This window comes from Zonotrichia albicollis, chromosome 34 (genome assembly GCF_047830755.1).
Source record: "Zonotrichia albicollis isolate bZonAlb1 chromosome 34, bZonAlb1.hap1, whole genome shotgun sequence".
In the NCBI taxonomy this organism is placed as follows: Eukaryota; Metazoa; Chordata; class Aves; order Passeriformes; family Passerellidae; genus Zonotrichia; species Zonotrichia albicollis.
Window position 1 is genome coordinate 562,857 of NC_133852.1, and position 11,244 is coordinate 574,100.

The 11,244-nt window shown below is 52.4% G+C and overlaps 1 protein-coding gene across 1 annotated transcript; it reads left to right on the plus strand.

Annotated features, from left to right (window-relative positions):
• The first annotated feature begins 1,504 nt into the window (after positions 1-1,504).
• On the plus strand, positions 1,505-11,070 carry HSD17B10 (hydroxysteroid 17-beta dehydrogenase 10). The gene is made up of 6 exons (XM_074531275.1): positions 1,505-1,663; positions 1,762-1,926; positions 3,600-3,764; positions 5,306-5,434; positions 7,172-7,280; positions 9,122-11,070. Exons 1-6 carry the CDS (start codon positions 1,640-1,642, stop codon positions 9,310-9,312), a joined length of 783 nt encoding a protein of 260 aa, XP_074387376.1. The 5' UTR covers positions 1,505-1,639; the 3' UTR covers positions 9,313-11,070.
• Positions 11,071-11,244: the final 174 nt, after the last annotated feature.

The window sequence follows — 11,244 nt, forward strand, 5'->3', positions numbered from 1 at the left end:
GACACCCCGTCCTTTTTTAGGACCCCCATTTTTAGCACCCCCCCGTTTTTAAAGACCCCCATTTTTAGCACCCCCGTTTTTGGGACCCCTATTTTTAGGACTCCCCCCCCTTTTTTTCAGAGGTATCCCCCCTTTTTTGGGACCCCCCATTTCTTTTAGGAACCCCCCTTTTTTAGGACGCCCATTTTTAAGACCCCCCACCTTTTAAGACCTCCATTTTTTGCATCCCCCCATTTTTAGGACCCCCATTTTTAGGACCCCCCCCCTTTTCTTCAGAGGTATCCCCCCCTTTTTTGGGACCCTCCATTTTTAGGACCTCCCCCTTCTTTAAGACCCCCATTTTAGGACCCCCACCTTTTTTTCAGAGGTATCCCCCCTTTTTTGGGACCCCCATTTCTTTTAGGACCGCCCCATTTTTAGGACCCCCCTTTTTTAAGACCCCCATTTTTAGGACCCCCTCCTTTTCAAACCCCCATTTTTAACTCCCTCCCCTTTTTCTGATTTTGCTTTCTGGGGGGTCGCAATTTGAGGGGGGGGGATTATCCCCCAAATCCCACCTCCCCCTTGGGGACCCCCTTGTGTCCCCTCAGGGTCCCCCTCCCCTTTTTTGGGGTCCCCCTCAGGTTGAATGTCTCAATGCTGTCACTTTGGGGGGGTCGCAATTTTGGGGTCCTCATCCTGAGGATGAGGAGGAAAAGGGGATGGGGACCCCTCCCCAAATCATGGGACCCTTCCGGACACCCCTGGGGGACCCTCGATGCTTTGGAGCCCGCCCCTCGAGCTGGGGGAGCCCCCTTGTCCTGCTCCGGCACCCCCGGGATTCCCCGCTCGTGTGTCCCGGTCCCACCCCCGGTGTGGCCCCGGTGTCCCCTCGGTTCCTCCTCTCAGTGTCCCCTCGGTGTCCTCCCGGTCCCTCCCTGGTGTCCCCTCGGTGTCCTCCCGGTCCCTCCCCGGTGTCCCCTCGGTCCCACCCCCGGTCCCTCCCTGGTGTCCCCCCCGGGTGTCCCCAGGTCTTTCCCCGGTTCCACCCGGGTCTTTCTCCGGTTTCTCCCCCCGGTCCCTCCCCTCGGTGTCCCCTGCTGTCCCCCCGGTCCCTCCTCCCGGTGTCCCCCGGGTTCTCTCCCGGTCCCTCCCTGGTGTCCCCCTGGTCCTTCCCCGGTCCCTCCTTTGCTCCCATCCCCGGTCCCTCCACTCGGTGTCCCCTCGGTCCCACCCCCGGTCCCTCCCCAGTGTCCCCTCGGTGTCCCCCCCGGGTTCTCTCCCGGTCCCTCCTTTGGCCCAACCCCCGGTCCCTCCCCTCGGTGTCCTCCCGGTCACTCCCCGGTGTCCCCCCGGTGTCGTCCTCCCGGTCCCTCCGTTGTCCCCCAGATCGTCCCCTGGTGTCCCCCCGAGTTCTCCCCCTCGGTCCCTCCTTTGGCCCAACTCCCGGTCCCTCCTCCCGGTGTCCCCCAGGTCCTTCCCCGGTCCCTCCCGGCTCTTTCCTCGATCCCTCCCCTCTCCCTCCATTGTCCCTCCCTCTCCCTCCTGGTTCCTCCCTCTCCCTCCCCTTCTTCCTCCTCCATCCCTCCCCTCTCCCCTCCTCTTCCTCCCCGCCCCCCGGTCCCTCCCCCGGTTCCGCCCCCCGCTCCCATTGGCGGCCATGGCGGCGATCCGCACCGTGCAGGTACCGGGACCCCTCCGCTCTCCCCGCTCAGGGGATATTTGAGGAGGGGTCTCCCCCCATCCTTACCGAGCCCTCGGTGTCCCCGTGTCCCCCCGCAGGGCTCGGTGGCGCTGGTGACCGGCGGCGGCTCCGGGCTGGGCCGGGCCACGGCGGAGCGGCTGCTGGAGCGGGGGGCGCGGGTGCTGCTGCTGGACCTGCCCTCGTCCGGGGGCGCCGAGCTGGCCCGGGAGCTCGGGGAGAGCTGCGCGTTCGCCGCCGCCGATGTGAGCACCGGGCTGGGGGCTGCGGGACACCGGCAATGGCGGGGACACCCCCGGACATGGGGACACCGGGGGGACCGGGCTGGGGGGCTGCGGGACACCGGCAATGGCGGGGACACCCCCGGACATGGGGACATTGGGGACATCCCCCCGGACATTGGGGACATGGGGAGCACCGGGGGCACCGGGCTGGGGGGCTGCGGGACACCGGCAATGGCGGGGACACCCCCGGACATGGGGACAGCGGGAATGGCGGGGACACCCCCGGACATGGGGATACCGGGAATGGCGGGGACACCCCCCGGACATGGGGACATCCTCGGACATGGGGACATTGGGGACACCTCTGGACATGGGGACACCCCCCCAACACAGGGACACCCCCGTTGGTGACACTGTCCCTGACACGTGGCCACCGTGACCCCTCGGTTGGTGACATCCACACGTGGTCACCGTGACCCCCCTGTTGGTGACATCCACACATGGCCACTAGCACCCCCCCCCCACCGTCGGTGACACCCCTCCAGACACATGGCCACCATGACCCCCCCGCCCTGTTGGTGACAGCCACACGTGGCCACCGTGACCCCCCTGTTGGTGACATCCACACATGGCCACCATGACCCCCCATTGGTGACATCAACCCTGAGTGTGGCACCACCTTGACCCCCCTTCTGGTGACCTTGGACCTCTCAGGTGACATCCCACCATGATGGGGGCTGACCCCTCAGGTGACCTTGGCCAAGGGGGTGGGGACAACCTTGACCCCTCAGGTGACCTTGACCAAGGGGGTGGGGACAACCTTGCCCTTCCCCCTCCTCAAACCACGCCCAATGTGACCTTGACCGAGGAGTCAAGGTCACCTTGACCCTGCTGATGACATCTCCCCTGTCCTCAGGTGACCTCACCTGAGGGGGTGGGGGCCACCTTGGCCACTTCCTCGATTTGGGACCACCTTGACCCAACCAGCCATGTTCCAAGGTGATCCCAGTAGTGACCCCATGTGGTGACACATCCCAGGGTGACCTCAGTGGTGACACCCCAGCAGTGACCCCACCCTTGGTGGCACCCCCAGGTGACCTCTCCTTGGCCACCACCTCAATTTGGGACCATCTTGACCCCTCCAGCCATGTCCCAAGGTGACCCCAGTGATGACCCTGGTGATGACACCCCCTTGGTGACACCCCCAGGTGATCTCACCTGAGGAGGTGGGGGCAGCCTTGACCACCCCCTGGATTTGGGACCACCTTGACCCCTCCATCCACATCCCATGGTGACCCATGTGGTGACCACCCCCTGGTGACACCAAGTGACCTCACCTGAGGAAGTGGAGGCCACCTTGGCCACCTCCTCGATTTGGGACCACCAGCCATGTCCCAGGGTGACCCTGGTGGTGACCCCAGTGGTGACATCCCCATGGTGAGCTCAGTGGTGACCCCAGTGGTGACACATCCCAAGGTGACCCCAGTGGTGACCCCCCCCCTCGATGACACCCCCAGGTGACCTCACCTGAGGAGGTGGAGGCCACCTTGGCCACCCCCTCAATTTGGGACCACCTTGATGACCCCACCAGCCACGTCCATGGTGACCCCGGAGGTGACCCCCGTGGTAACACATCCCAGGGTGACCTCAGTGGTGACACCCCAGCAGTGACCCCTCCTCGGTGACACCCCCAGGTGACCTCACCTGAGCAGGTGAGCGCGGCGCTGGGCGTGGTCCAGAAGAAGTTCGGCCGCCTGGACCTGGCCGTGAACTGTGCCGGCATCGGCATCGCCGTCAAGACCTACAACAGCAAGAAGGACAAAGTGCACGACCTGGAGGACTTCCAGAGGGTCATCAACGTCAGTGGGGGCTGGGTGGGGTGGGATGGGGGGTCTGGGGTCTGGGGGGTGGGTGACCTGGTCAATGAGGGGGTCTCTGGTCAATGGTGTGGATGATCTGGTCAATGAGTGGATGACCTGGTCAATGGGTGGATGATCAATGGTGTGGATGACCTGGTCAATGGTTGGATGATCAATGGCAAGTATGACCTGGTCAATGGTATGGATGACCTGGTCAATGGGTGGGTGACCTGGTCAATGGAGGGGTGACTTGGTCAATGAGAGGATGACCTGGTCAATGGATGGATGACCTGGTCAGTGGCATGGATGACCTGGTCAGTGAGGGAGGTCTCTGGTCAATGGTGTGGATGATCTGGTCAATGAGTGGATGACCTGGTCAATGGGTGGATGGTCAATGGTGTGGATGACCTGGTCAATGGCATGAATGACTTGGTCAGTGGCATGGATGACCTGGTCAATGGGTAGATGACCTGGTCCGTGGGTGGATGACCTCATCAATGGGTGGATGACCTGGTCAATGGCATGGATGGTCAATGGGTGAATGACCTCATCAGTGGCATGGATGACTTGGTCAATGGGTGGATGACCTGGTCAATGTGTAGATGACCTGGTCAATGGGTGGATGACCTGGTCAATGGTATGGATGGTCAGTGGGTAAATGACCTGGTCAGTGGGTGGATGAATAATGGTGTGGATGACCTGGTCAATGGCATGGATGAGCTGGTCAGTGGTGTGGAGGATCTGCTCAATGGGTGACTGACCTGGTCAATGATCAATGGGGTGGATGAGGGGGGTCTGGGGTCAGTGGCGTGGATGACCTGGTCAATGGTGTGGATGATCCATGGGTGGATGATCAATGGATGGATGACCTGGTCAATGAGGGGGGTCTCTGGTCAATGGTGTGGTTGAGGGGGGTCTGGGGTCAGTGGGGTGGACGGCCTGGTCAGTGGTGTGGATGATCAATGGTGTGGATGAGCTGGTCAATGGATGGATGAGCTGGTCAATGAGGGGATGACCTAGTCAATGGATGGATGATCAATGCATGGATGATCTGATCAATGGGTGGATGACCTCATCAATGGCATGGATGATGTGATCAACGGGTGAATGATCAATGATGTGGATGACCTGGTCAATAGATGGATGACCTGATCAATGATGTGCATGACCTGGTCAATGGGTGGATGACCTGGTCAATGGGTGGATGGTCAATGGGTGGATGACTTGGTCAGTGGGTGAATGACCAATGGGTGGATGACGTCATCAATGGGTGGATGACCTGATCAATGGTGTGGATGACCAATGGGTGGATGACGTCATCAATGGATGGATGACCTGATCAATGGTGTGGATGACCAATGGGTGGATGATGTCATCAATGGCTTGGCCCTGATCAATGGCTTGGCCCTGATCAATGCCATACCTGTAGATGTGTGACCTCGGGGCGTTCCCACCACAACGCCCGGAGCTGTGTGGGGTCACCAGCAGGGTTTGGTGCCCCCCACAAGCCCCCCTCCCCAAACCCCCCTCCCCAAATGCAGGTGAACCTGGTGGGCACCTTCAACGTGATCCGCCTGAGCGCGCAGCTCATGAGCCACAACAAGCCGGACACCGACGGCCACCGCGGCCTCGTGGTCAACACAGCCAGCGTGGCCGCCTTCGAGGGACAGGTGAGTGACCCCGGGGGCCACCTGGGGGGTCAGGGAACCTTCCAGAAACACCACAACCCCCCCACTATTGGAGTAACTCCAATATTGCAGGATCAATTCCAGTATTGCAGGAATAATTCCAATATTGCAGGAATAATTCCAATATCGCGAACGCGACGTGCCTGAGCTCGTAGGGCCCTTGGTGCTTGACCAAAAAGTGGCAAATGTGGTGGTTTCACCCCAAAAACGCTTTTGGCCAGCTGGATTTGTGGTGTTTCACCCCAAAAACGCTTTTGGCTGGTGAATGTGTGGTGTTAAACTGTAATATATGAACTATATAAGAACTTTTAGTGGTTGGAGAAGAGTAGCATGAATAGGGTTAATATTTATATTGTATTATACGTTATATTATATTATATTATATTATATTATATTATATTATATTATATTATATTATGTCATGTCATGTCATGTCATGTCATATGTATTATTATGTTATGTTGTGTTGTGTTATGTTATATAATATACAGCGATACGATATAATATAACATAATATAACATAATATAATATAATATAATATAATATAATATAATATAATATAATATAATATAATATAATATAATATAATATAATATAATATAATATAATATAATATAATATAATATAATAATGATAAATTATAGATAAAAGTTAAGGTATACATTGGTTCTGCTGTATTAAGATAACACAGGCTAACAAGTCAGCAAAATTGCAAATAGAAAAAAGATCTCAGAATTTTGCACTGCAAGAAAACTGGAAAAACAACTTCTAGATTAAACTGTAATGTATTAACTGTGAGTGAATATATTACAGTTTAACTTGGAAGATGTTTTTCAGCTTAACTGAAAAGCAGAACCAATCTATACCTTAACTATTATCTATAGCTTATCATAACTACTAGAATATGCTAAAATATCCTAATATACAATATATAATATACAGTATATAATATACATAATTATATAATGTATAATATATAATACTTAATATATAATATATTATATATCATATATATTATACTTCTATAATAGAATATATAACAACTATAATATATAACACAATATAAGTAATATAATAATATAAAGAACATTAACTAATAATATATGTAATATATAATAATATAAATAATATGAACCAATAGGAAATACTATTTAAAATAAATACTATATAACTACTATAATATATATAATAAACTGTGAATATTACCATATTCATGTTACTCTTTTCCGATCACTAAAAGTTAACATATTATTTAAAGTAATATATATAAAGTTATTATATTACAGCTTAAGCTAGAAGTTGTTTTTTCAGTTTTCTTGCCGTTGAAAATTGTGAGATTATTTTTCTACTTGCAGCTTTTCTGATTTGTTTGCCTGTGCTATTTTTCTGAATAGAATGTAATAATTACATATATATATATACATATATATATATATAACTTATATATATATTTATATTCATATATATATATTATATATATACATATATATACATATACATATATATGTATATATGTATATGTATAATACATATATATATATATATAATACATATATATATATATATAATACATATATATATATATATATATGCATGTGTATATATAAATATATATATATATTTATATACAAACTGACATACCTGGGCAGGGAATTATCAGGAGAAGGGATCTAAAAATAAAAAATTAAACCCCACAAGCCCAATTTCACTCCCCACAGGTCGGCCAAGCCGCCTACTCGGCCTCCAAGGGCGGCATCGTGGGCATGACCCTGCCCATCGCCCGCGACCTGGCACCGCTGGGCATCCGCGTGGTCACCATCGCGCCAGGTGGGGACACCTGGGGACATCTGGGGACACCTGGGGGGGACACCTGGGGACAGCTGGGGACAGCTGGGACACCTGAGACAGCTGGGGACACCTGGGACACCTCCTGGGGACAGCTGGGGACAGCTGGGGACACCTGGGGACACCTGGGGGCACCTGGGGACACCTGGGGACACCTGGGGACAGCTGGGGGCACCTGGGGACACCTGGGGACACCTGGGGACAGCTGGGGGCACCTGGGACACCTGGGGACAACTGGGGACAGCTGGGGACAGCTGGGGGCACCTGGGACAACTGGGGACAGCTGGGGGCACCTGGGGACACCTGGGGACACCTGGGACACCTCCTGGGGACAGCTGGGGACACCTGGGACAGTTCCTGGGGGGGACACCTGGGGACACCTGGGACACCTCCTGGGGACACCTGGGGATGCTTGGGGACACCTGGGACAGGGGGCACCTCCTGGGGACAGCCGGAGACACCTGGGGGGGACACCTGGGGACACCTGGGACACCTCCTGGGGACACCTGGGACACCTGGGACAGGGGGCACCTACTGGGGACAGCTGGGTACAGCTGGGTACACCTGAGGACACGTCCTGGGGACACCTGGGGGGGACACCTGGGGACACCTGGGGACAGCTGGGACATTTCCTGGGGACACCTGGGACAGGGGTCACCTCCTGGGTATAACTGGGGACACCTGGGGACACTTGGGACAGCTCCTGGGGACACCTGGGGACAGCTGGGGACACCTGGGACACCTCCTGGGGACAGCTGGGACACTGGGGGCACCTGGGGGGGACACCTGGGGACACCTGGGACACTGGGGGCACCTCCTGGGGACACCTGGGGACACCTGGGACACCTGGGGACAGCTGGGACATTTCCTGGGGACACGTGGGGACACCTGGGGACAGGGGGCACCTCCTGGGGACAGCTGGGGACACCTGGGACACCTGGGGACAACTGGGGACACCTGGGGACACTTGGGGACACTTGGGACACTTCCTGGGGACACCTGAGGGAGGGGAGGGCAATGGGAGCTCGGTCTGCTGGGCATTTTCTACAATATTCATTTGAATATTTGCCCAAAAAGTCAAATATAAAAAATAGAATTAAATTAAAAATAGATAAAACATAAAACAAAGAAACAATCAAATAAATAAATAAATAAATCAACAATAAAATTTAAAAATAAAATAATTAAAATAAAATTCTAAATTAAAATATAAAATAAATAAATAAATAAATTTTAAAATGAATTTTAAAATAAAATATAGTAATATATGTTAAATATAAAATAAAATATAAATATATAAATAGACAAATATATAAAATGTAAAATATGAAATATATTTATAAAATATAAAATAAAATAAATAATAAAATACTAAATAAAATAAATAAATAAACTAAAAATGAATTAAATAAATTAAATAAATAAAATTAAATTAGAAAACATAAAATAAAATAAGAATAAATAACATAAATGACATTGAATGAAAAAATGAATAGAATAAATAATAAATAAAATTAAAATAAAATAAAATAAAATAGAAATAAATAAAATAACATTAAAAATAACTGGAAAAATATGTAACAAATGAAATTAAATGAAAAAATGAATAGAATAACAAATTAAATAAATTAAATAGATTAAATAAAATTAAATAACAAATAAAATAATGAAAATAAAATTAAATAAATAAAATAAAATAAAAATTACCATTTAAAAATAAATAAAATAAAATAAATTTAAAAATAAAATAAAATAAAATAAAATAAAATAAAATAAAATAAAATAAACTAAACAAAAATTAAATAATTATCTCCCCTTCCCAGGGCTGTTCTCCACCCCTCTCCTGGCCGGGCTCCCCGAGAAGGTGCGGCGCTTCCTGGGCCAGCAGGTGCCGTTCCCGTCCCGCCTCGGGGACCCCGCCGAGTTCGCGCACCTGGTGCAGGCCCTGGCCGAGAACCCCATGGTCAACGGCGAGGTGGTGAGGCTGGACGGGGCCCTCAGGATGCAGCCCTGAGCCCCAAAACCCGGGAACCCCCAAAATTCTTCAGGGGAACCCCAGAAATCTGGGGTGGGAGAGGTGACGGAGAGGACGCTGCGAGGATCAACGGGGACACTCCAACGCTGCGGGGACAATGATGGGGACGCTGTGTGGGGACATTTTGTGCTGAGGGGACACAAATCTCCTGAGGGGACACAACCCCCCAAAAGTGGGGACACCAAGGATTTGGGGACACCCAAGGATTTGGGGACACCAAGGATTTGGGGCACCCGAGGATTTGGGGACACCAATGAAATGGGGACACCCAAGGATTTGGGGGACACTGTGGGGACATTTTGTCCTGAGGGTCCTGAGGGGACACGAACCCCCCTGAGTGGACACAACCCCCCTCGAAAAGTGGGGACACCAAGGATTTGGGGACACCTGAGGGGATTTGGGGACACCTGAGGGGATTTGGGGACACTAAGGAAATGGCAACACCCAAGGATTTGGGGACGCTTTGTGCTGAGGGTCCTGATGGACACAACCCCCCCAAAAGTGGGGACACCAAGGATTTGGGGACACCCAAGGATTTGGGGACACCTGAGGTGATTTGGGGACACCAATGAAATGGGGACACCAATGAAATGGGGACACCCAAGGATTTGGGGGACACTGTGGGGACATTTTGTCCTGAGGGTCCTGAGGGGACACAAACCCCCCTGAGTGGACACAACCCCCCTCGAAAAGTGGGGAGAGCAAGGATTTGGGGACACCTGAGGGGATTTGGGGACACCTGAGGGGATTTGGGGACACTAAGGAAACGGCAACACCCAAGGATTTGGGGATGCTTTGTGCTGAGGGTCCTGATGGACACAACCCCCCAAAAGTGGGGACACCAAGGATTTGGGGACACCCGAGGATTTGGGGACACCTGAGGGGATTTGGGGACACCAATGAAATGGGGACACCCAAGGATTTGGGGGACACTGTGGGGACATTTTGTCTGAGGGTCCTGAGGGGACACAAACCCCCCTGAGTGGACACAACCCCCCTCGAAAAGTGGGGACAGCAAGGATTTGGGGACACCTGAGGGGATTTGGGGACACCAATGAAATGAAGACACCCAAAGATTTGGGGACGCTTTGTTCTGAAGTTCCTGAGGGGGACACAACGCCCCCAAAAATGGGGACACCCAAGGATTTGAGGACACCAAGTATTTGGGGACATCAAGGATTTGGGGACACCAAGGATTTGGGGACACCCAAGGATTTGGGGACACCTGAGGGGATTTAGGGACCCCAAATGGGGACACCCAAGGATTTGGGGACACTTTGTCCTGACGGTCCTGAGGGGACACAACCCTTCCAAAAGTGGGGACACCAAGGATTTGGGGACACCCGAGGATTTGGGGGCACCAAGGAAATGGGGACATGCAAGGATTTGGGGACACGTTGTCCTGAGGGGACACAACCCCCCCTGAGAGGACAGTGAGTGGACACAACCCACCCACCCCCCAAAATTGGGGACACCAAGGACTTGGGGACACCCAAGGATTTGGGGACACCTGAAGGGATTTGGGGACACCCAAGGATTTGGGGGACACCTAAGGAGGATTTGGGGACACCCAAGGAGGATTTGGGGACAAACCCCAGGATTGTGGCCTTGAGGACGCTCAAACCTCTGCTCAGGTTTTGGGGGGATCCATCCTGAGCCTCCCCCTCAATTTGGGGACCCCCCCCAACCCCTCCCCCACATCAATAAAGCGCGTTCGCCCACGCGGCCTCCCAGCCATGTGCTGCCCCGCCTCCTGTCTATCCCTATTGGCTCACGCCGCTGTCAATCATAGCACAGCCAGATGTGGTTGGTCCGTGACGGGGGTGGGAGGGGACACCTCCCACGCGCTGAACTCGCCGCTGATTGGCTTAATGCGGGGCTTGTCGCGTGTCTCCGCTCGCTGATTGGGTG

What these genes read in the sequence shown, in the direction of transcription:
- HSD17B10 (XM_074531275.1), top strand. Translation starts at nt 1,640, where the DNA reads ATGGCGGCGATCCGCACCGTGCAG. An exon ending in CGGCGATCCGCACCGTGCAG is followed by an intron (nt 1,664 to 1,761) that starts GTACCGGGACCC and finishes GTCCCCCCGCAG; the next exon opens with GGCTCGGTGGCGCTGGTGAC. An exon ending in TGGCCGCCTTCGAGGGACAG is followed by an intron (nt 5,435 to 7,171) that starts GTGAGTGACCCC and finishes CACTCCCCACAG; the next exon opens with GTCGGCCAAGCCGCCTACTC.